We start from the raw sequence: 26,550 nt of genomic DNA, 5'->3' as shown, positions 1-26,550 counted from the left end.
GCCACTGAGTTAGATATCAACTAACCTATTACACAATTGAGACCCATGTCTGTTACTTCACAACACTAACAGGAAGCTGCATATCTTTATTTTGGCAGGAAAATATACCATCCGTCAGACCAAGTGCAGATAGTTCCTTAATCACTGACTACGTTGTTGTCCCAAAGGTTTTTGTAAATGAATGTATACCCATGCAACAAAAATGATATCCTATGGAGAAATATAAAAACACATACATATACAAGTTGAAAACAGCAAAAAGATTTGCGTAGCCATACTTAACAGTTATCAAATGCAATACCTACAAACAGCTCCCAGGTAGAACACCGTTCTGCCTGCCCTCTCTCTCCTCTGTCACTATCTTACACTCACTCTCTCTCTCCCTCTATCGCTCTGTCTCTTTCTCTCCTTCCCTCCAACCTCCTTCTCCCATCTTACCTCCTCTCCACTATAAGGCTCAATGATCAACCCAGTTGGCGTAAATAGTAACTATTTCAGGGACGGGGCGGGTTGGTCGTAGGGATAAATGACCATCTGCTCTCCTGTTCCAGTCAGCATCCAGGGAGTCTCAAACAGAGAGATGAGAGAAGCACTCAACGACCTGGTAGGATCACAGAACATCACTCACAAACTAACTGATCATGAGGCACTTGTGACAACTGCTGATGTGAAAAGAGCTTTATAAATACATTTGATTAACTGATGAGGCACACGTTGAAATGACTAATTCTTTTGCTATGTGGCACTTAGCCTATGTCAATGTTACAAACAATGTAGGCCTATGCATCCAATTTGACTGTTGACAGTAATATCAAACTTGAATCATGTCTGTGTACTGTAGACCCTAATGTTGCCCTTTGTTTCAACGAGTTATGAGGTACAGTTTGGAGTGAACAGGGATTGACCATTAAGGTCTGAAAGGCACTTGTCCATCGGAGAAGTCAGCAGTATTTTGTTGGTCACTTCTCTCTTGCCCGAAAATGTTATTTTCACACAACATTGTCAGAACCTGTTGGTCACTTAAGTAAACAACAGGGAGGAAGCAGAAACAAATCTGTTTTACTGGCCTGCAGTGCTACGTCGAATGCGTAACATTTGCATGAGTTCTGGTTATAAATGTATTTTCAAGATGTCGACACATTCTGCTCGCCCAGACCAAACGTTAGGCTTCCAGTGTAGCAGACTTTTAAAGCCAAAAGGTTCAAGTCGTCTCACCACGAAAACATGATTTTGCTATTATACTAAGGTGACCAGATTTCTGAAATGAAAACTGGGGACATTTCCAGTTCGGAGGTCAATATATAATTAAAATAGCCAATGTTATATTATCTATGAAATAAAAAAGGGGGACAATTCCGGTTTCATGTATTTAGTCTAACAGCCACACTGTGATACAGAGAAAACAACTATATTACAGAAACGCTACAGACAAGACAGAACTGTCTTGAACAGCCATTCAGTGGTCCTGGTAGAATAAGAGCAGAAGAGAACATGAGCAAAATTTTAAAAAAACAGACAATAATATATGTGAAATACTTAACATAATAAAGAAATAAGATGCTGATGAGATTGGTAACTACATAATATACTTATACCAACCTAATCTGTAAATTTCTCAGAAGAATGTATCTTCTTCAGGATTGCTCTGTCTTTGGCCAGCTTCTCCATGAACTCCTGGCAGGGGAGATTGAAGTTTGTCTTCACAATAAGCATGGCCTTGATGGTAGGAACAGTGAACCTATTTCTTGCTGCTGTCCATAGATCATTAATTTGGGAGAACACTCTCGACTGGTGCATTACTTCCAGGTAAGCACATTACAACAGACGCTAATCTAGCCAGGTTAGTGTGTGTGTGTGATGTCATTCTCTTTGAAGTGGGTAACCACCGTGCTCCATCTCTGACTACTGTCTCAGATGTTTTCCATTCTTCAAGCGATCCCCCCTTTAGGAACTCTTGCAGGCCAGTAACCTCGTCACACAACATCCTCATTGATGGTCACATTGGGGCATTTTTCCTGCAGTGTGCCTGCTGACTTCTGGATCTCTTCACACAGAGGTTGCCTTTTTAAAAGGAGACAATGTAAATCTTTTAGATTATCTGTGTGCTTTCTCCCATGCTTGCAAGTAGTTCACAGCCATAGTGAAGAATGATTGGGATGTTTTGAGAAAGCTCTCTTTAGACATGGTTCCATTTCCCTCTAGCTCTCTCAGAAGTCCTCTGACCAAAACTGGAATTAAGTTGTCATCACGTCTTGCAGTGAATTTTGCCTCAACGTTTCTCAGAATTGCAGCGGACTCCACAGCACAGTGATCCTGGCCTCCAAGCATCTTGATCGTGTCACTGAATACGGTCAAGTTTCCATGGACAAAGGCCAGCCAAAGTTCAGTCAGTGGATCTTCGAACATTGTTCACAGGACAACAGGGCTTTTGTCTTCCGAAATAAAAAAGGATTTCAATGGCACATACATTTTCAGCATTCTTTCTAGAGCAGGGAACATGGACATCCAGCGAACATTGCTGTGTCCTAAAATGTTATGGTACTCCTGGCCAACAAACTCACAAAAGCCCTTCAGTCTTTCTACTCTGACGGTAAAAATATGAACATATCCAAATATCTTTGTGAGCAGGTACTCAACATCATATCCAAAGCTGTTCTGGCCGTGTTATGAATGATGTGGGCAGGACAACCTAAGCCAATCACCTCCCGCTGCAGAGCATTTTTAACTTTGGTATGGACATTGACCCTCCCCAGCCTATTCAGTCCTCCAAAGTTGGTATTTGTTGTCGGCAGAGAATGTTTTCCAGGTTACATTTTTGGATGACCACCAGGACCTCAGCTGCAATTTCCTTTGCTGTTTCTCCATTCAATTCAACAAAATCAAGCAGTTTTGTTTCCACAGATGATATCTTAAATATCTGACTACTATAGGCAGCTTTACATGTCCATGATTGGACGCATCAATGGACAGGGACACAAATTCAACCTGGTCTAGGTCCTGTGTTACCAAAGTAGTTGCCCATGGTGCTAACACGTTACTCACTGTGGCGTCACATTTTGTCCTAGCACATGTAAACTTTGGCTCACAAAGCTTCCGTGTCAGTTGTGCTGTGCAGTCCATAGATCTGTAACTATGATTGTGTCACATAGTGTGGTATGCAAAGACACCCTCCTGCACAGCTAAACCATATTCTTCTTGGGAAGGCTCTACCTTCTTGAAGAATGTGGTGACAGAGGGCATACCAACACGGGCAATCGGAGAGGCTTTATGCTTTTTCGTCTGCTGATGTTCTACCACTGCCGAGTAAATCGAGTAAACGGAGGTCAAAGATCGATCTTTAACCAGATATTTTGTTTAATACTGTAAAACTATTTGGTGGAATGTGCTTTGTGGCTGCTTGAACGGACAAGTAAAATTTTGTCTTGAAGATAACGTTAATTTGCTTTGACTCTAGTGTTCCATTTACACATGCACATTTGCAGACGCAACAAAAATTAAACCAAGACAAGCATCACACCGTTATTCTCCATAAATTCCCTTTTCCCTCCATGTCCCATTCACTCAATTGCCTTCTGACTGCTCCCTCCACACACGCATGCTGAGTGTGCACACAAGCTCCCGTTAGGACCACAGAAATGCCTATAAAAACATCAGTTAGATGTATCCCATCTAACTAATGGGATACACAAGTTACATTCCTTGCCAAATGTCGACAGTCTCATCACAAATTAAAAATGGACTGGTTGATTGAAGTAGGAAAATATGTGTTCCAACAACGAGCTGCAGTTTTGGAATAATTGCTTTGCGTCTATTTTCCATTTAAGCTCCTTTGCGAACTGCTGGTGCCTTTTAGAATGGGTTCGCCTAGGCTATAACCCCCCTAAACGTAAACTGGTTCCACACTGAAAATATGCAAAAACATTAGTTTGATAAAGACAAAGAGTGTATTTTCATCAGAATCATTAAGCATATGCTTACTCGCCAAACGGATGTCGTGGCCGTAATTCATCTCCATGCAGTGTTCAATGCTGAATTCAAATAAAATGTTATAGTTCGCATACACATATTTACAAGATTATTGCGGGTGTAGCGAAATGCTTCTTCCTAGCTCCAACAGTGCAGTAATATCTAACAATACACATGAATCTAAAAGTAAAATAATGCAATTAAGAAATATAGAATATATGTAAATATATGGATGGGATGTATAAACATTATGGACAGTATGTGGATAGAATATGTAGTATATCTGAAGAATACGTGTGACACGAGCCTACCAGACGAGCTAAATCACTTCTATGCTTGCTTCGAGGCAAGCAACACTGATGCATGCATGAGAGCATCAGCTGTTCCAGACGACTGTGTGATCACGCTTTCCGTAGCCAACGTGAGTAAAACCTTTAAACAGGTCAACATACACAAGGCTGCGGGGCCAGACGGATTACCAGGACGTGTGCTCCGGGCATGTGCTGACCAACTGGCAGGTGTCTTCACTGACAATTTCAACATGTCCCTCATTGAGTCTGTAATGCCAACATGTTTCAAGCAGATCACCATAGTCCCTGTCCCAAGAACACAAAGGCAACCTGCCTAAATGACTACATTGCCTAAATGACCCACCTGCCTAAATTACCCGTAGCACTCACGTCAGTAGCCATGAAGTGCTTTGAAAGGCTGGTAATGGCTCACATCAACACCATTATCCCAGAAACCCTAGACCCCCTCCAATTTGCACACTGCCCAAACAGATCCACAGATGATGCAATCTCTATTGCACTCCACACTGCCCTTTCCCACCTGGACAAAAGGAACACCTATGTGAGAATGCCAGGGGTGCGTGCTCAGTCCCCTCCTGTACTCCCTGTTCACCCACGACTGCATGGCCAGGCACGACTCCAACACCATCATTAAGTTTGCAGACGACACAACAGTGGTAGGCCTGATCACCGACAACGACGAGACAGCCTATAGGGAGGAGGTCAGAGACCTGGCCGGGTGGTGCCAGAATAACAACCTATCCCTCAACGTAACCAAGACTAAGGAGATGATTGTGGACTATGGGAAAAGGAGCACCGAGCACGCCCCCATTCTCATCAACGGGGCTGTAGTGGAGCTGGTTGAGAGCTTCAAGTTCCTTGGTGTCCACATCAACAACAAACTAGAATGGTCCAAACACACGGAGATAGTCGTGAAGACGGCACGACAAAGCCTATTCCTCCTCAGGAAACTAAAAAGATTTGGCATGGGTCCTGAGATCCTCAAAAGGTTCTACAGCTGCAACATGAGAGCATCCTGACTGGTTGCATCACTGCCTGGTACGGCAATTGCTCGGCCTCCGACCACAAGGCACTTCAGAGGGTAGTGCGTGCGGCCCAGTACATCACTGGGGCAAAGCTGCCTGCCATCCAGGACCTCTACACCAGGCGGTGTCAGAGGAAGGCCCTAAAAATTGTCAAAGACCCCAGCCACCCCAGTCATAGACTGTTCTCTCTACTACCGCATGGCAAGCGGTACCGGAGTGCCAAGTCTAGGACAAAAAGGCTTCTCAACAGTTTTTACCCCCAAGCCATAAGACTCCTGAACAGGTAACCAAATGGTTACCCGGACTATTTGCATTGTGTGCCCCCCCCAACCCCTCTTTTACCCTGCTGCTACTCTCTGTTTATCATATATGCATAGTCGCTTTAACTATACATTCATGCACATACTACCTCAATTGGCCCGACCAACCAGTGCTCCCGCACATTGGCTAAGAAAGGGAGCTAGAAAAAGAAAGAAGGAAAGAGAGCTAAAAAATGAAGGAAAGAAAGAAAGAGAGCTCGGAAAAGACGGGTGGAAATGGCGCTAGGAAAGGGGGCTAGGAAAGGAAGTTAGGAAAGGAGGATAGGAAAGGAAAGGCAGAAAGAGAGCTAGGAAAGGACAGGAAAGGAATCTCAGCATGGATAGGAGAAAAGGAAAGGAATCCCATACAAGTCATGGTATCGATATTAGCATTTTTTGCATTATGTTCTAATTAAACAATAAACACGAGGGGGTGTGGTATATGGCCAATATACCACTAAGGGCTGTTCTTTTTGGATACAGCCATTAGCCGTGGTATATTGGCTATATACCACAAAGCCCAGAGGTGCCTTATTGCTATTATAAACTGGTTACCAACTTTATTAGAGCAGTAAAAATAAATGCTTTGTCATACCTGTGGTATATGGTCTGATATACCACAACTGTCAGCCAATCAGCATTCAGGGCTCGAACCACCCAGTTTATAATCATCCAGAAGTGACTTTGTCAGCTTTACACTCAATTTTAGAGGTTGGTGCTTCTCAATCAATTTTAGATCGATTCGGATGATTTGGACATCATCCACAAAAAATGCTAATATCTACACCATGACTTAAATGGGATTTGTGCCACAAATGCTAAAACGTTAGCATTTGAAACAGTGCCAGGGAAACTAAACCAAAGCATAGATTGCTGTCATACCTTGTCCATAGATTGCTTACAAGGTAAAGAAACCAATGTGTCATTTTATAATTACGGTGGACTATCCCTTTAATGTTACATACAATACCTGAAACATGCACTATGCAGAAAAAGCTCCTGCATTTTCTGGTTGCTAAAATTCTAATAGTTAGCCTAATTTCAGTTTATAAAAATAAAAAAAATAGGCAAGTATAGTGTAGAGAGTCATTGTACCATCTAAATGCTGTGAAATATGTATTTTCAGCTGTTTGAAGCTGGTGTACAAAACCGAAAGTAAAAGACACAAAAATAAACTTAAGAATAGGAAGCATAAAAATAGTGCACATAGAACCGATCTACTGCTTCTTAGACTTGCTTTCAATGACAATGACAGATCTATACCTCATATTTCTATGTGAATTTGGTTTGGGTTGCTCAAAAAGTTACATATTGCAGCTTTAAATGTACACTTAGTGTACAAAACATTAAGAACACCTGCTCTTTCCATGACAGAGACTGACCAGGTGAATTCAGGTGAATGCTATGATCCCTTATTGATGTCACTTGTTAAATCCACTTCAATCAGTGTAGATGAAGGGTAGGAGACAGGTTAAAGAAGGGTTGAAATGTTTGTTTTTGACAACTAAGACATGGATTGTGAATGTGTGGCATTCATAGGGTGAATGGGCAAGACAAAAGACTTAAGTGCCTTTGAACGGGGTATGGTAGTAGATGCCAGGCGCACTGGTTTGTGTCAAGAACTGCAATGTTGTTGGGTTTTTTCACGCTCAACAGTGTGTACCAAGAAAGGTCCACCACCCAAAGGACATCCAGCCAACTTGACACTGTGGGAAGCATTGGAGTCAGCATGGGCCAGCATCCCTGTGTAACACTTTCGACACCTTGTAGAGTCCATGCCCCTACGAATTGAGGCTGTTCTGAGAGCAAGGGGACGACGACATTTAAACAGGGGAATATTTGTTTGAAAAGCTGTTTGATGTACAGAAGACAGGTGGTCTATTCACCTGTAAATGCACACTGGACATGTGAAAAGATCACATGTGAAAATGACATTTGACACTTGAAAAAAAGCAATTGAACAACATCTCTACCATTACCATCACCTGTAAATGCACACTGGACATTCACAACACGTGTGTAGTGTAATACCAGGCGACAACACCGCGTGTAATAGATACCAATCCACTTGCTGATACCAATCCAATGCGTTTTCAGGGTGAGACGATTTCAACCTTTTGGCTTTCCATACCCAGTGTAGCCCCAATGTTAGGCTACTGGAATTCAGTTGTGAAAAATCACCTGCCTAATTGGGAAACCACAGAACAGGCTCAACTTGCCCGCCTGCCATAAATGCCATAAATTGTCCGTCATTTACTTCAACAATGGGGATTTTAGGCTTACTGGAATTCTTTGCAGTTTTGTTGTTTTCAGAAAAAGAAAACAGCCCAGTTCACTTGTCCCAGGTAATATGGCAACCATTAAGGTCAATCCCTGGTGAAGACATAATGTTGTGTTCTAGGTGCGGTACTGGAGGCTTTACCTGTTGACGTTGGTATTGGGAATTGGGGGATCATTTCAATTGGGGATGCAAGTTTCCATCATGGCTTCTCCAGCTGAGGTAAGAAAGAATACTGACTGCCAGCTCTGAGCTCTGCAGTGTTCAGTATTTGCACGTGAGGAGCTAAGGGATCAAAGTTAATGTACACAATGCATAATATGAGTAATAACATATGGATTACAACATCTGGCCATGCCATTGCCATCAGGAATAAACATATTATTCTTTGAGCCAAATCTCATTGTAGTAAACCAGTGTCTCTCCCTCTCTGTGTGTCTGTAGCACATCCAGAGCTTTGTGAACCAGACCTGGCTGAGGAGGTATGAGGTTCCAGTAAGCGATTCAACCAAAATGCTCATCTGGTCTTTCATAGTGTCTGTGTTCAGCCTGGGAGGATGGGTCGGGGCTATACACAGTGGCAGCCTCCCTGTCACCTACGGCAGGTCAGACACTGTACACGATACACACACCAGTGTACCCCAGGAAGTGTTGTTTTTATACTAGATAATAAGGATACTCCGAATGTCTCTTCTGTCTGGATTTGCAGGAAGAAAACCCTGCTGTTCAACAACATAGTGGCCCTCGTAGCCGCTGTACTGATGGTCTTCAGTCGCATGGCCAATTCCTTTGAGATGATCCTGCTGGGCAGATTTCTCTATGGATATAATGCTGGTATGTGTCTGTTTTGTCTCATGTGTGTGTACTTTATTGTGAGAATGTCGGGGCAGCCTGTGGTACTAGTGTTTGTAACATCTCTTGTGCCTTTCTATCTGGCCTCTCCCTCCTCTGTCACTCTCTCTCTCTCTTTCTCTCTTACTCTTGTTGTCTCTCTCTCTCCTCTCTCTCGCTCTTTTCCTCTCAGGCCTGGGGTGGAACGTGCACCTGATGTATCTGGGCGAGAGTTCACCCAAGAAGCTGAGAGGATTCCTGACCATCACCATCAACATCTTCAATAACCTGGGGAAGGTCATGGGTCAGATTGTTGGAATCAAGTCAGTACCATCAATGTTATAGTTGACCGTCCTGAGTCTTCTCCACTTTAGATCGAATCTACTCACTGTCACGTGTTCCTGTCCTGGCCATTGGCATGTATTCATGATGCCAGGGGAAGCCAGGCTTCACTAAAAAATGCAACAAGAAAAAAACATAAAATAATGGTCAAAAAGAGTATGATACTGTTGCCACTCGTAGCATCGAATGCATTTGGCCTCCCTTGCATTTGGCATCCCTTGATATTTTTATACAATAATAGCGTTCAGCTCAACTGAGTGAGCTCATCTGTGAATGGTCCTGGAACGCCAAAACAAAGTATGAAGGGAAGCCAGTTTGGATTTGGCCTCACACCAATCACATCAAGTCAAACGTCATTGACAGAATATTTCTTTTTTATTGTTGCATCTTGTTGTGTTGTTATCCTCCAGTGCCTAGCTAGCCAGCTAAAATTGTTCCTTTCATAAATTAGCCATGGATGGAGATAGGGATTTGGACTTGTTGTTTTACTTAATTCTAAGTACTGGCCAGTGATTATAACGGCAATTCTGATCCAACCACAAATTCATACATTGTGCCTCTGGTCTGAGAGGATGGAAGTTTAATATGTAGCTAAATGTAGTAGGCTAATGTTAAATAGCTGGCTAAGCGTTGCCAATGAAAGGAAGTTAGGCTAGCGAGCAAACCTTTTAACCAGGTAGCCTAGGACAACAAAAACTAAAATAGTGTACTGTATGACAGTTTCGTCAACATGAAAGAGAGGAGGATGGCATTGGCGTTTCTCTACAAGTAGGGTGAGTCAACATGTCTTTTCTACTTACAAACACACACACACACACACACACACACACACACACACACACACACACACACACACACACACACACACACACACACACACACACACACACACACACACACACACACACACAGAAATTAGTACCATTGACGCCCACATGACATTTAGCTTATGTTGATTGGACTAAATAGTTTTGGGAATCTTTTAGTTGTCACTGTACTAGACTAAGCATAGGTGATTTGATGATGTTGAAATGGTGCTGGAATACTGGAGGCAGCTCCTGTTTTCTTTGCGACTTGCCACTCTGTGGTTCTAAATCAATAGTTGTTTAGTAGTCAGAAAATGTCGGAAACATTAATTTGCTTGACCATGCTGTAGGTCATGTAACTGTTTGTTACATGCAATATGATTTGTGGACTTCACCGGACAGAGGTTGCTCTCCGGTTTTGTGATGGAACAAAGGTGTGGTTTAATTTATTATGCCACTGTGTCTTCTTATTGTCTCGGCCTTAAGCCTATACTCGATATCACTGTGGCAAGGCGTGTAAGTTATAGAGCAAACAGTTATCCCAACACATAGGTTGTATTCTGTATTTTTTCTTACCTTCCCCAGTGATTTTACCCACGCACCATTGCTGGTCCTTGCCAAACTGAAATACAAGATTCTGATTACTCTAAATGTCATCGTTTTGTGAGCACGACGTGCAAATGACAAAGCTCTCGATGACAAAGAACGTTTTGACAAAACAATTGTGTGAAACACCAATAATATATTTCCAATTTAGTTGCAGAACTTTGTCAAGCTAGAAAGTTCAAATATCAAAAGATGTAAGTATCGGAATCAAACTGTAGGAGGAAGAGACTCAGTATATTGGAATGGGTCAAGTCTCTCACTCACTCACTCACTCACTCACTCACTCACTCACTCACTCACTCACTCACTCACTCTGTCTCACTCACTCACTCTCTGACTCACTCACTCACTCTCTGTCTCACTCACTCACTCACACTCTGTCTCACTCTCTCTGTCTCACTCACTCTCTCTGTCGCACTCACTCTCTCTCTCACTCACTCTCTCTTTCTCTCTCTCTCTGCAGGGAGCTGATGGGTACCGATGACATGTGGCCCTGGCTCATGGCCCTTGGTGGCCTCCCTGCCATCCTCCAATTTGTGACCTTGCTGTTCTTCCCTGAGGCTCCCCGCTACCTATACATCGACAAGGGAGACACTGAGGGCTGCAAAAAAGGTATGCGTCCAGTCCAGGCATGGTCTATAACATTACATTACAGTCAAACACATCACAGGGAGGGGGGAGGGCTTGTCATGTTCTTGTTCTATTTATCATCTAATTACGTGATTTTAGATAATCAAATATTTTAAGGCAATCAGAGAAAGTAAGTTTTCTATTGCTTTGATTGATCACTAAATTATGAATCTTTGTGTGTGTGTGTGTGTGTGTGTGTGTGTGTGTGTGTGTGTGTGTGTGTGTGTGTGTGTGTGTGTGTGTGTGTGTGTGTGTGTGTGTGTGTGTTTTTGTTTGTTTGTTTGTTTGTTTGTTTGTTTGTTTGTTTGTTTAATAGCCCTGCACTGGCTGTGGCAGGAGGATGACCTGCAGATGGAGATGGATGAAATGGGGAAGGAGAGAGCGAGCATGCAGGGCCAGAATGTTAAGACCATTTGGGATGTGCTGACTTCTCGCTGTGTCAGGTGGCAGCTGCTGGTTCTGGTCATCCCTTGTGCCGGCGTTCAGTTCTGTGGGTTTAACGCGGTGTGGCCAATACCCTTTTCAAACTATTATGCAGACCGAAGCCATTCTATGCTGGCTCAGATATTTTATTTTCAAATTGTTCTCTCCAGCACGGATTGTTCTCTCCAGCACACAGTACAATTCAGCTCGGTCCAAAACGGCAAAATATTGATCTACGTTCATGGCAATTATACACTACCGTTCAAAAGTTTGGGGTCACTTAGAAAACTCCTTGTTTTTGAAAGAAAAGCACATTTTTTGTCCTTTAAAATAACATCAAATTGATCCGAAATACAGTGTAGACATTGTTAATGTTGTAAATGACTATTGTAGCTGGAAACGGCTGATTTTTTATGGCCAATAAAAAGAAAAGATTAAGATGGGCAAAAGAACACAGACACTGGACAAAGGAACTCTGCCTAGAAGGCCAGCATCCCGGAATCTACTCTTAACTGTTGACCTTGAGACTGGTGTTTTGCTGGTACTATTTAATGAAGCTGCCAGTTGAGGACTTGTGAGGCGTCTTGTTTCTCAAACTAGACACTCTAATGTACTTGTCCTCTTGCTCAGTCTTGCACCGGGGCCTCCCACTCCTCTTCCTATTCTGGTTAGAGACAGTTTGCGCTGTTCAGTAAAGGGAATAGTACACAGCGTTGTACCAGAGCTTCAGTTTCTTGGCAATTTCTCATATCTTAGAACAAGAATAGACTGATGAGTTTCAGAGGAAAGTCATTTTTCTCTGGCCATTTTGAGCCTGTAATCGAACCCACAAATGCTGATGCTCCAGATACTCAACTAGTCTAAAGAAGGCCAGTTTTATTACTTCTTTAATCAGAACAAAAGTTTTCAGCTGTGCTAACATAATTGCAAAAGGGTTTTCTAATGATCAATTAGCCTTTTAAAATGATAAACTTGGATTAGCTAACACAACGTGCCATTGGAACACAGGAGTGATGGTTGCTATGTAGATATTCCATAACAATTCAGCTGTTTCTAGCTACAATAGTAATTTACAACATTAACGATGTCTACACTGTATTTCTGATCAATTTGATGTTATTTTAATGGACAAAAAAATGCTTCTCTTTCAAAGACAAGGACATTTCTAAGTGAGCCCAAACTTTTGAACGGTAGTCTACATTTAATGTAAATGCGTTATAATTGACTGATAAAGTCATTCCGTACTCTTAATCAAACTTAAGAACTGTTCCAATTTTCCAGCTAAGCCCCCTTCTTGCTCTACCTTTTCTTGTCGCTCTCCTTTCATCTCGTCGTCTCCACAATTACCCAAAATGACCCAAAATGTGTTCTATAGATTTATTTCTACGCTTTCGACATCTTCCGTGAAGCTGGAGTAGCAGAGGACAAGATGCATTACCTTTCCATTGGCATCGGAACAACAGATCTCATCACCATCACTCTCTGTGTAAGTACCATACCATAGGTCATAGCAGAGAATACCATCACTGTTTGTAACTGAGCCGAGTCCTAAAAAGTGTTTCAAATTGAGAATCTAGGCTTAATCTGTGTCCGGATGACTTCCCGTCCCTTGACCTTTTCCCTTGACAAAGCCTTGTTGTCCCACAATCAGTCTGTTGTGTCCATAGATATACTCACAAATGTTAATAATATAAATTATATTGTTTTGTTTATGTAATTTATATTGTTTCGTTTCTATAATGTGTTTACAATACATTACGGGTTGTGTTGTGTCCCAGTCTCTGTTGATAGACCGTGCGGGCAGGAAGATGCTGATGGGCTATGGCTACCTGTTGATGGGAGTCATCATGTCCGTCCTGATTGTTATGCTGTCTATCAAGGTAACTAACAGGTCAACCCTCAGGGCTTTTCTGGGTTTTTCTTTCATATTATAATAATATATGCCACCTAGCTGACATTTACTCACCAAGCTTAAACGTCAAATCAACTTACAGTGGCAAGAAAAAGTATGTGGATTTCTGCATAAATTGGTCATAACACAACATAACATCTTCATCTACAGTAGGCCACAACAATAGACAAACATAGTCTGCTTAAACTAATAACACACAGAAAATGATATGTTTTCATGTCTTTATTGAACACACCGTGTAAACATTCACAGTGCAGGGTGGAAAAGTATGTGAACCCTTGAATTTAGTAACTGTTTGACCCTCCTTTGGCAGCAATAACCTCAACCAAACATTTTCCATAGATCAGACCTGCACAACGGTCAGGAGGAATTTTGGACCATTCCTCTTTACAAAACTGCTTCAGTTCAGCAATATTCTTGGGATGTCTGGTGTGAACTGCTCTCTTGAGGTCATGCCACAGCATCTCAATCGGGTTGAGGTCAGGACTCTGACTGGGCCACTCCTTAAGGCGTATTTTCTTCTGTTGAAGCCATTCTGTTGTTTATTTACTTCTGTGTTTTGGGTCGTTGTCCTGTTGCATCACCCAACTTCTGTTGAGCTTCAATTGGCGGACAGATAGCCTAACATTCTCCTGCAAAATATCTTGATAAACTTGGGAATTCATTTTTCCGTCGATGATAGCAAGCTGTCCAGGCCCTGAGGCAGCAAAGCAGCCCCAAACCATGATGCTCCCTCCACCATACTTTACAGTTGGGATGAGGTTTTGATGTTGGTGTGCTGTGGCTTTTTTCTCCACACATAGTGTTGTGTGTTCCTTCCAAACAACTCAACTGTAGTTCCATCTGTCCACAGAATATTTTGCCAGTAGCGCTGTGGAACGTCCAGGTGCACTTTTGCAAACTTCAGATGTGAAGCAATGTTTTTTTTAGACAGCAGTGGCTTCTTCCGTGGTGTTCTCCCATGTACACCATTCTTGTTTAGTGTTTTACGTATCGTAGACTCGTCAACAGAAATGTTAGCGTGTTCCATAGATTTCTGTAAGTCTTTAGCTGAAACTAGGATTCTTCTTAACCTCATTGAGCATTCTGCGCTGTGCTCTTGCAGTCATCTTTGCAGGACGGCCACTCATAGGGAGAGTAGCAACAGTGCTGAACTTTCTCCATTTATAGACAATTTGTCTTAGCGTGGACTGATGAACATCAAAGCTTTTAGAGATACTTTTGTAACCCTTTCCAGCTTTATGCAAGTCAACAATTTTTAGTATTAGGTCTTCTGATATCTCTTTTGTTCAAGGCATGGTTCACATCAGGCAATGCTTCTTGTGAATAGCAAACTCACATCTTGTGAGTGTTTTTTATAGGGCAAGGCAGCTCTAACCAACATCTCCAATCTCGTCTCATTGATTGAACTCCAGGTTAGCTGACTCCTGACTCCAATTAGCCTAGGGGTTCACATACGTTTTCCAACCTACACTGTGAATGTTTAAATTATGTATTCAATATAGACAAGAAAAATACAATAATTTGTGTGTTATTAGTTTAAGCACGCTATGTTTGTCTATTGTTGTGACTTAGATGAAGATCAGATCAAATTTTATGACCAATTTATGCAGAAATCCAGGTAATTCCAAAGGGTTCACATACTTTTTCTTGCCACTGTATACATGTACATGATGTGATTCCTGCTGAAATTGAACCCACAGCTTTGATGTTGCTGGTGCCATGCCATAGAAGACGTTCCAAGCATGAGATCCAATACAGTTCTTTGTCTCTCAACAGGACCTGTACTCATGGTTTCCCTATGTTAACATCGCCCTCATCTTCTCTGTCATCTGCGTTTATGGACTAGGACCTTGTGAGTTCTCAAAAAATGATAGTCCCCTCATGAGTCATATTTCACAAGTCTACACCTGTGGTCTGAGTGGTTTGTGATTGTGGCTAGCTAAGTGAGCTAACCCCAGACGGAGTTATTTGTCATGGTACTAAATTCTCTTCCTAGCTGGAATAGCCAGCACCCTCCCTGCAGATATCTTCCTGCAGGCCTGGAGACCGTCCGCTTTCGTCATTAGCGGCTCCATCAACTGGTTAAGCCTGTTCTTGATTGGGATGTGCTTCCCCTTCATAGTGGTGAGATACTTACTGGTCTAAGTCTTCATGCACACACTTGATGATTGGAACATACCCTTTTTTCACAATGGAAACTAATCGAGCCGAGCCAGGTCAAACTGTACTGGGCTGGCCTGGTTACACATCCACCATAATTGCTCGGACTGTGCTGGAAAGGACAGTGTAAAAAGAAAATATTCAAACGAGCCTAGTATGGTTCAGGTCACCCCCTATAGTGTGAATCAAGCATTAGAACACACTGGACATACTGTAGCAAGCAATAAGCCTGCTTTTTACTGAAAATAAAATAAATAAGATAAATGCTCATGAATTGTGGTAGACGGTTTCTGAAAGTCTTTTTTCTGTCATATGCAGGCTAATGGGCTACGTGTCCCTTGACAGACGGTCAGTGAGTTACTGTAGATCCTGGTCCTGGGGACACAAAGGGGTGCACATTTTAGTTCTTGCCCTAGCACTACACCCCTGATTCCACTTGTCAACTCATCATCAAACTTTTGATTAGTTGAATCAAGTGAGCTTGGGCTCATCAGCGGCTCCATCAAGAAACACTGCTGTAGATCTGTTTAACATTGGTATTTGTGTGCCCCATGTAGGATGGACTGGGCCAGTTCTGCTTCCTGATCTTCGTAGCATACTGCCTCTTCAGCGCAGCGTTCGTACTCTACTTCATCCCAGAGACCAAAGGCAAGAGCATGGTGGAGATCATGGAGGAGTTTAACAAACTCAACTACAAGAACAGGGGAACAGACACCGAAAAGGCTGACTTTGTTATGGCAACGAAATTTTAAAGAAATGTATTGAGTGGCTTGAGCGATATTGGTACACTCTTAGAAAAAAGGGTTCCAAAAGGGTTCTTCGGCTATCCCCATAGGAGCATCCTTTTTGGTTCCAGGTAGAACCCTTTTGGTTCCAGGTAGAACCCTCTGTGGAAAGGGTTCTACATGGAAGCCAAAAAGGTTCTACCTGGAACCAAAAAGGGTTCCTCAAAGGGTTCTCCTATGGGGACAGCCGAAGAACCCGTTTCCTCTTTTATGGTTGTAGATAGCACTTTTTTTTATAAGAGTGTATGCATAGAAGTGTTAAGAGATGTTCTTTGTTTAGTTGTTAATTTGAATGTGGCTTTACAGCAAAAAATCTGTCATAACGCTGTTCTTACATTCTAGTCGGGGGTCCTATATAGGGCTGTGGTGGTCATGAAATTTTGTCAGCAGATGATTGTCAAGCAAATAACTACCGGTCTCAGGGTAATTGACCGTTAATGAACATAAATACATTTAGCATCTCCTGGTTTCCACTCATAGCCTACAAGCCTAATGCAGACCTTTGGAACATCTACATTTTTAAAAAAGTCTAATAAATCCATGTAATATTGCCTACACCATCACAATAAATCCATTATTTATTTTAGACAGGTCTAAAGAAACGTGATATGAAGAAAATGTAGTCTATTTCAGAAGAACATAATAGCATACTCTGAGTTGTCCTTGTGTTAGGCCCTGATCTGTGTATGCCATTATTTCTGTGGGCTACACTAGTTCATTTAGCAGACAAGATTTGCTTAGAATTCCGTGGCATTATTCTATATTATTTCATAGTATGAAGAATACAATTGAACATAGCTGAATAAAATAGAAATTATATTTTCTCCAAAGGATTTGAGGGAGTGTGCACATGTGGCTATTCTGTGTTGAGTGGTTAACAAGGAAACAGCTACTCCTATATGCTTACTTTAGAGTTGTTTATGTTGAACTATTCTGTGCGAGAAATAAATATTCCAAACATAGTCTGAGACAGTTGTGGGATACGATAGATCCCAAATAAATACAACCACTATCATGAAAAACCTGTTTTAAACTATGAGCCTGACGCAACAGATGAGAACGTTTAGCTTAAAATGTTGATAAACGATTAGGCTATTTGTTCACATTATAAGCGCAGCAATGCGCGCACTATACAACGGATTTTGTAAAGCTGTGTCAATTACATATTACCTTGTAATGAACATTTAAAAAAGTATATTCATATCAAATCAATTTTGGAATGTTTTTGCTATCCAGGTCAAAGGGAAAGTTCAACTGTTGTTACGTGTGTCATAGGGTTATCATACAGATATGGTGGATGATATTGTAAAAAGGCAAAAAATATATATATATATAAAGCTATCTATAGCTACTGTATGTTGAGAGAGTATTCTACTGTATTTGTAGATCATTTCATAAAGCTATATTGGCAAATGATCCAACTGTCTGTTGTTTTGAATGGTGTGTAACATTGAATTGTTTAGAACAGGTTGTGATAATAAATGATGTATCCTTCTGTTAGATTGGAAAATAAATGATCGAAGTTAATAAATGTCTACAGGCTTTCAACTTTGTTCCCGTACAGTCTATCATTCCATAGACATCCTTCATCAACACCTTTGTTACAGCAAGAGCATGACGACCTAAGATTTGTCCGATTAAACAAGACCATTCAAGGCATCTGTCTATGTGAACCACATTAATAAGTGTACTGTAGAGCCACGTGGAGGAGCAGCAGAGAACAGTGAGTAAGATATCAACTAACCGATTACACAGTATGATAAACATTACACGTAAAGGGAGACCCCATGTCGTTGCATATGCTTTATTATGGCGGGAGAGTTTACGTTCAGTACAAATCGTTATTGTATCGTCAATTAAATTGGCATCCCCACGGTTTTTCATAAATAGTGCATTGGAAATAAGCAGTCATCAAATACATACTATAATAAAACAATCATATTTCCACATTGTCTTTGGTGTCGCATTCGCTAGACATAGTTCTGAAAATCCAACTGCTAGATTTATCTGTCATATGCGCATGAACGTTCATGTTAATTCATGTTTTATTCTCAACTTGTGTTAGGAAATTCAGTTCAGAAGTTCAGTCGAAAAAAATGCAGTTACACCTTTGTCTGTTTCTTTATTCTTTTTTGAGATCAATTCTCTTTTAGTTTTTTTGCCAAAAACAATCACCAGTACGGCAATGCTCAGTCATCAAAACAACACAAACAAACAGGGAAAAAGAAAGGCAACTTACAAACAATAGTATAACAAAAAAACATGAGATGGCGTACACCCAGAAAAACTATTTTGTGTGGAGGTGCTGACTAACGGCGAATAAACTAAACCAAAAAAATAAATTGTCGCACACTCCATATATAAACTCCCAGTAATTTACATGGTAAATCACCAATGTTTCGGGCATCAATGTGCCTTCTTCAGGGTGAAGCATTGGTGATTTGCCCAGTAAATTACTGGGAGTTTATATATGGAGTGTGCAACTTTCTTTCTTTATTATTTATTTGTATAGTTTATAACTTAAAAATAATGCACAATACTTTTCCAATACATAACTTACAGTATCAAAACAAGTCGGAAATTACTGTTTTATTTATTCCTTACAACGTGCTCAATGTGACACTGGGCTTTGGGCAACACCTGTACTGTCCAGTTTACAGATGGACATGTTCAGGCAGAGTCTCAAGGGAAACAATTGGTAAGTTATTCCTGTTGTATCAAAACACTTCCCTAAACGTCTATCCCTTACAAAAAAATAAACCTAATGCCAAACAGGATACAAGCGAACATGATGTAACTTAGTTTTGGCTGAAACGCTGGAGTCACAAGGCGGGGGCTCGATATCGGTGGGAAGGAACCTGGTGAGATCCAGTTTGGACCAGGAAGATGTTCATTCTCTCATTCTCTCTCTCACTCTCACTCTCACTCTCTCCTCCTCCTCCTCCTCCTCCTCCTCCTCCTCCTCCTCCCCAATGTCAAGGTTATCTTCCACTATTTGGCTGAATGATCAACCCATACGGTGTGATGAGTAACAGTGTCAGGGACAGAGGGTGGCGATAAATGGCCCATGGGCCAGCATCATGTGATCGACCCAATGTCCACCTGCTCTCCTGTTCCACCCAGCATCCAGGGAGCCTCAAACGCAAAGATAGGAGAAGCACTCAACGACCTGGTAAGACAATAGAACATCAGTTACACAATCGCTGATGGAATTGTTCAGTAAATAGTCAAAAATAGACTGCACACTGCAATTTCTGCTCTCATAGTGACATCCTGAAATTACAATTTCATACAAGTATCTATTGTTGAGTCAAAACTTTACATAAAACTTAAGCATCTTATTTGACTGTGATCTATCAAACTTGAATAATGTCTGTGATATTAGTATTTGTTTCGTTGAGAAGTTTAGAATTTGTAGTTACTGTAAGACATGCTTGCTTATATTCTGCTTGCAGTACTGGAGGCTTTGCCTGTTGGCGTTGGTATTGGGAATCGGGGAATCAGCACGTGATGCATGTTTCCATCATGGCTTCTCCAGCTGAGGTAAGAAAGCTGTCTGATGATCAGCTCTGTGGAGTTGAATATAAACTTGACAGTGAAGAATAACATTGAGGGATAAAAGTGAAGGTGTTATCTGACTCGAGATGAATAGCTCCCTGCCTGCTGAGCCTGTAAAGATATCACATATAAATCATTTTGCAGTGGTATAGGACAGCTGTGTATTACCTGAGCCACATAGAGTACAAATTAGCTTTAAATTAAGAAAAAGCATGATTATTATTGTTATTATGTTCACGTGTCACAATTATACTATAGTACTACAGTTTTTTTTTCGGAGAATATGAGAAGTAGCTTAACTTGAGTGCGTGCCAAAAGCTGCAAACAGCAGGATGCATACAAAGTATGAGAGAGTAAACAAAGATATACATAATATACAGGTTCCCAGGCAAATAGGGTGATGTCGTATCACTTCCCAGCCAGAGACCGCCGCCTATTGGATAGCATTGTGATCAACAGTTCATCAACATTTCAGCTTTTTCTCAAATCCAATTTATTACAGATCCAACTGTGCATTGTCATATCGTGTGAGCAGAGAGAGAAAAAACATGGTGGGGTTGAGGTTACAGGAATCCTGTTGGCACTGTATATGATAGGCAATGCATATTATGCGTGATACTATTTGAAGTATGGCCATCATAAGCAGGGTTGTCTACTAACCAGGGGTTGATCAGTCAACAGAGCTTCATCCTGTTCACTTCCTAAGCACTGGGATGACACACATGATAAATCAGCTGCTTACTCAGCTAAACCTCTAGTTTAAGTGGAAATGAATACACTAATATCTAACAGAGATCTACGCGTTTTTGCTAAATTAGAATAGTCTACATTGAGTACTTGCACAAATGATCATCCAACCTGGCCGTGTGGCGCCAGGACAACAACCTCTCCCTCAATGTGATCAAGACAAAGGAGATGATTGTGGACTACAGGAAAAGGAGGACCAAACATGCCCCCATTCTCATCGACGGGGCTGTAGTGGAGCAGTTTGAGAGCTTCAAGTTCCTTGGTGTCCACATCACCAACAAACTAACATGGTCCAAAGACCACCAAGACAGTCGTGAAGAGGGCACGACAAAACCTATTCCCCCTCAGGAGACTGAAAAGATTTGGCATTGGTCCTCAGATCCTCAAAAAAGGTTCTACAGCTGCACCATCGAGAGCATTCTGTCTGGTTGCATCATTGCCTGGTATGGCAACTGCTCAGTCTCCGACCACCAGGAACTACAGAGGGTAGTGCGTACGGCCCAGTACACCACTGGGGCAAAGCTTTCTGCCATTCAGGACCTCTATACCAGGTGGTGTCAGAGGAAGGCCCTAAAAATTGTCAAAGACTCCAGCCACCCTAGTCATAGACTGTTCTCTCTACTACCGCACGGCAAGCAGTACCGGAGCGCCAAGTCTAGGTCCAAAAGGCTTCTAAACAGCTTCTACCCCCAAGCCATAAGACTCCTGAACATCTAATCAAATGGCTTCCCAGACTACTTGCATTGCCCACCCCCTCTTTTACGCCGCTGCTACTCTGTTATTATCTCAAATCAAATAAATGTTATTAGTCACATGCTCCGAATACAACAGGTGTAGACCTTACAGTGAAATGCTTACTCACGAGCACCTAACCAACAATGCAGTTTAAAAAAATACAGATAAGAATAAGAAATAAAAGTAACTAGTAATTAAGAGCAGCAGTAAAATAACAATAGCGAGACTATATACAGGGGGTACCGGTACAGAGTCAATGGGCGGGGGCACCGGTTAGTTGAGGTAGTATGTACATGTAGGTAGAGTTATTAAAGTGACTATGCATAGATGATAACAACAGAGAGCAGAAGCAGTGTAAAAGAGGAGGGGGGAGGGGGGGGACAATGCAAATAGATAATAACATTCTCCATGTGTCTGTAGCACATCCAAAGCTTTGTGAACCAGACCTGGCTGGGGAGGTATACGATTGTACCAACATGCTCATCTGGTCTTTCATCGTGTCTGTGTTCAGCCTGGGAGGATGGGTCGGGCTATAGACAGTGGCAGCTTCCCTGTCACCCACGGCCGGTTAGGCACTGTTCACAATGACACACACACACTGAATGTACAAAACATTTACATGACATAGACTGACCCGGTGAATCCAGGTGGAAGCTATGATCCCTTATTGATGTCATGTGCTAAATCCACTTCAATCAGTGTAGAGGAAGGGGAGGAGACATGTTAAATAAGGATTTTTAAGCCTTGAGACAATTGAGAAATGGATTGTGTGTGTGCCATTCAGATGGTAAATGGGGATGACAAAAGATTTAAGTATGGTAGTAGGTGCCGGATGCACCGGTTTGAGTGTGTCAAGAACTGCAACGATGCTGGGTTTTTCATGCTCAACAGTTTTCTATGTGTATCAAGAAACGTCCACCATCCAAAGGACATCCAGCCAACTTGACACAACTGTGGGAAGCATTGGAGTCAACATGGGCTAGCGAGCCTGTGGAACGTTTTCGAAACCTTGTGGAGTCCATGCCCCGACGATTTGAGGCTGTTCTGTGGGCAAAAGGGGGTGCAACTCAATATTAGGCAGGTTTTCCTGATGTCTTCTGTATGGTTTTGCAGGAAGAAAGCCCTGCTGTTCAACATAGACGCTGTACTGATGGTCTTTCGTCGCTTGGCCAAGTCCATTGAGGTGATCCTGCTGAACATATTTCTCTATGGATATAATGTTGGTATGTGTGTTGTGGTAGTTTTTTCCTCTGTGTATAACCTACTATATATGAGAATATGGGCTTAGCCTGTGGTGTTAGTTTTGATAGCTTACCTATTAGTTTGTGTAGCTTACCTATTCGTTTTTGTAACTTACCTATTTGTTTTGTAACCTCTCCCTCCCCTCTCTCTCTCTCTTTCTTTCACTCTTTCTCTATATATCTCTTTCCTCATACCGCTCCCTCCTCTCTCTCACTATCTGTGGTTTTAGGCCTGGGGCTGAGTGTGCACCTGGTGTACCTGGGCGAGAGTTCACCTAAGAAGCTGAGAGGATTCCTGACCCTAACTAGCTCCATCTTCAATGGCTTCAGGAAGGTCATGGTCAGATTGACAGTACCCTTGTTACTTAACCACCTAACTTGTGTCCTGTGGTCCGTTTACCCTTTCAGTGGTCAGTTGTTCTAGCCTGGTCAAGCATACTGACCTCGGTGTTGTGCTCACAGTGCAGCGGTCACTCAGTCTGGTTGACCAGGCTACAGTTCATGTTCATGACACCTTAATACGTCCTCAGAACCCACAATCCCAGCGGAGTTACATAGATTGCATCCATAGAGTCAAAGAAGGCAACATACAGGTTAGCTAGGTCACAGTGAGAGTCTCATTCTGTAAAAAATGAAGCCAACTCTCTTGCCATCTATCTTACTCAGAGAAAGAGGAGAACTTTCAGGGTTCACACCATTCAGTCAAATCCCCTTCCGAATGTTCCAGTTGACCGCTCTGAGCCTTCTCCACTCCAAATCGGACCAGCTCAACCTCACCATCATGTGCCTTAGATTACCCTGTCCTGGTCCGGCTGGGCTGAAGAACAAGATTCTGAACAGCTCATCTGACAAATTACTAGAAATGGAATCACTTTGTAGCATGATGTTGTACACATTTATGGCAAAGTTCTCCAAAAAATATGTGAAATAAATTCTAATAGGAGAATTTTAGCAAGTTTGGAGGTTGATGTTCAAGTATCAAACTGAATTAAGATGGAAGGAAGACACACAGTATGGCTGTAAATAGTCATTTGTCAACAAGTCTCTCTCTCTGCAGGGAGCTGATGGGTACCGATGACATGTGGCCCTGGCTCATGGCCCTTGGTGGCCTCCCTGCCATCCTCCAGTTTGTGACCTTGCTCTTTTACCCTGAGGCTCCCTGCTACCTATACATCGACAAGGGAGACACTGAGGGCTGCAAAAAAAGGTATGCGCACAGTCCAGGGCTATATCATAATGTGAAACTTTTATTTTGACATGTTATGCTGGCTTTTGGAAGAAGGATGTTCCTTGATTATCTAGACTTTACAAAAGTCAAACATAGAATACGTTCTATAACGTACAACATAACAATTCACATATAACATATATCAGTACACATCATATCATCAGATATGGTGAGGTGAGGCGTGTATATGATGTTTCTGTTGTATAAAATATGATTTGTGCGTATGTATCTGTCATCTACAGGAGGATGACCTGTAGATGGATGACATGGGGAAGGAGAGCGCGAGCATGCAGGGCCAGAAGGTTAAGACCATGTGGGACGTGCTGACTTCTCGCTGTGCCAGGTGGTAGCTGCTGGCTCTGGTCATCCCTTGTGCTGGTATTCAGTTTTGTGGTAATAACGCAGTGAGTCTGTTTTGACCGTATCTACCTTTACTGCAACTTTACTGCATTTACCATTAGTCACAAGTCTGAATCCAATGTCAATACTTTATTTTTCCCTGATTAGGTTATTCTGTGAAGTGAAGAGCTGTTCCATTCCCTTCCTTTTTCAGAATTAAACAGCTGCAAATAGGAGCCCTCTCTTGCTCTACCTTTTGTCGTTCTCCTTTCATCTCATCGTCTCCACAATTACCCAAAATGACCCAAAATGTGTTCTATAGATTTATTTCTACACTTTCGACATCTTTGGTGAAGCTGGAGTAGCAGAGGACAAGATGCATTACCTGTCTAGTGGCATCGGAACAACAGATCTCATCACCATCACTCTCTGTGTAAGTACCATACCATAGGTCATATAGCAGAGAATAACATTACTGTCTGTAAGTGAACAATACCACATCATTTGTTTTAGTGGCCATTTTGACCTCCTGTCCTTGTTGTGTCCCAGTCTCTGTTGATAGACCGCGTGGGCAGGAAGATGCTGATGGGCTATGGCTACCTGTTGATGGGAGTCATCATGTCCGTCCTGATTGTTATGCAATCAGGATGCCCACCCCTGATTTAGGGCTTCTCTGTGTCAGCCAACATGAGAGCTAACACTGTTTTTTTTAATCTCTTAACAGGACCTGTACTCATGGTTTCCCTATGTTAACATCCCCCTCATCTTCTTTGTCATCTGTATTTATGGACTAGGACCTTGTGAGTACATCATTTCTTATGTATTATGCATGTCTTATTTTCACAAGTATACAGCTGTAGGCTAAGTGGTGTGTGTATGATTCCAGATCTGAGTATTGGGAGTCGAGTGAGCTACATAGTGGTCAAATGCTGCTCCAAGTCAACATACACACAGAACCTCAAAGTTGCAAACATTTCATTGATCAAAGACTGCCATTCTTGACATTTGCATATCTCTGAGGTCCTACTGTCTGTCTGTACCCTTATCTGTTGAACTTGAACATTATTAATGTTCCCATGGAGGATGGTTTAGGTCAGTTCTGCTTCCTGATCTTTGTAGCGTACTGCATTTTACGACATTTTAAAGAAATGTATTGAGTGGCTTGTACACTCTTAGAAAAAAGGTTTCAAAATGGGTTCTTCGGCTATCCCCATAGGAGCACCCTTTTGGTTCCAGGTAGAACCCTCTCTGGAAAGGTTTCTACATGGAACCCAAAATGGTTCTACCTGGAACCAAAATGGGTTCTTCCAAGGGTTTTCCTATGGGGACAGCTGAAGAACCCTTTAACTGTAGGTTGTAGATAGCACCTTTTCTGTTAGAGTGTATGAACAGATGTGTTAAGAGATGTACTCTGTTTAGTTGTTCATTTGAATGTGGATTTACAGCAACTAGTATGAATCCCAAACATGTTGCTAAATCAGTCATTGCGCTGTTCCTACATTCTAGTCGAGGGTCCTATACATCTTCAACAGATTTTTTAAAGCTGTATCAATGACTTATTACTTTGTAATGAACATTTTAAAAAAGTATATTCATATCAAATCAAATTTGGAATGTTTTTTTTTGTTGCTGTCCAGGTCAATTGGACAGTTCAGCTTCAGCTACCAGTTGCATGCTCTGCTTAATCTGTGTCCAGGAAACTGTTTGTGTTTAAATGTGTTTAAGTAAGGACTACTTGATATAACTTAGTGCCGATTCAAAATTGTATATTACCATTGATTATCCAACAAGACACTACATTTTGGCCCTCTATTTTCATTTGACAGTCAACCGACTAAATCTATACCATGACATGAGCCCCAATGAAATGACACTGAAAACAAAATAGCCCATCAAAACAATGTTGCTGGGAAAGAAATGTCATGCCTGTCTTTCCTTTTCAACACCTAAATGTCACCACTTAGGAGCCGATGTCGGTGCAAATTGGTTGTCTGGAAGTGAGTAGAAATATATACTGAACAAAAATCTAAACGCAACATTCAACAATTTCAATGATTTTACTGAGCTACAGTTCATATAGGGAAATCAGTCAATTGAAATAAATTAACTAGGCACAAATTTATGGAATTCACATGACTGGGCAGGGGCGCAGCCATGCATGGGATTGGGAGGGCATAGGCCCACCCACTTGGGAGCCAGGCCCAGCCAGTAATGAGTTTTTCCCCACAAAAGTACTTTATTACAGACAGAAATACTCCTCAGCCAGCCAGCCCCCACCCCCCCCACCAGGTGCACCTGTGTAATGATCATGCTGTTTAATCAGCT

General features: G+C 41.9%; 1 protein-coding gene and 1 pseudogene across 1 annotated transcript; both read left to right on the top strand.

Moving 5' to 3' along the window:
• Positions 1-526: 526 nt before the first annotated feature.
• LOC120021545 (solute carrier family 2, facilitated glucose transporter member 11-like) lies at positions 527-16,383 on the top strand. The gene is made up of 12 exons (XM_038965339.1): positions 527-604; positions 8,003-8,101; positions 8,324-8,484; positions 8,589-8,713; positions 8,904-9,033; positions 10,928-11,076; positions 11,411-11,598; positions 12,893-13,003; positions 13,296-13,397; positions 15,209-15,284; positions 15,429-15,556; positions 16,150-16,383. The coding sequence occupies exons 1-12, from the start codon at positions 527-529 to the stop codon at positions 16,342-16,344; spliced, it is 1,542 nt and encodes a 513-aa protein (XP_038821267.1). The 3' UTR covers positions 16,345-16,383.
• Positions 16,384-19,444: 3,061 nt separating this feature from the next.
• On the top strand, positions 19,445-25,227 carry LOC120021534 (annotated as a pseudogene).
• The last annotated feature ends 1,323 nt before the right edge of the window (positions 25,228-26,550 follow it).

This window comes from Salvelinus namaycush, chromosome 2 (assembly GCF_016432855.1).
Source record: "Salvelinus namaycush isolate Seneca chromosome 2, SaNama_1.0, whole genome shotgun sequence".
Lineage (NCBI taxonomy): Eukaryota > Metazoa > Chordata > Actinopteri > Salmoniformes > Salmonidae > Salvelinus > Salvelinus namaycush.
The sequence above is the reverse complement of the archived record's forward strand: the minus strand, read 5'-3'. Positions and strand labels throughout refer to the sequence as shown.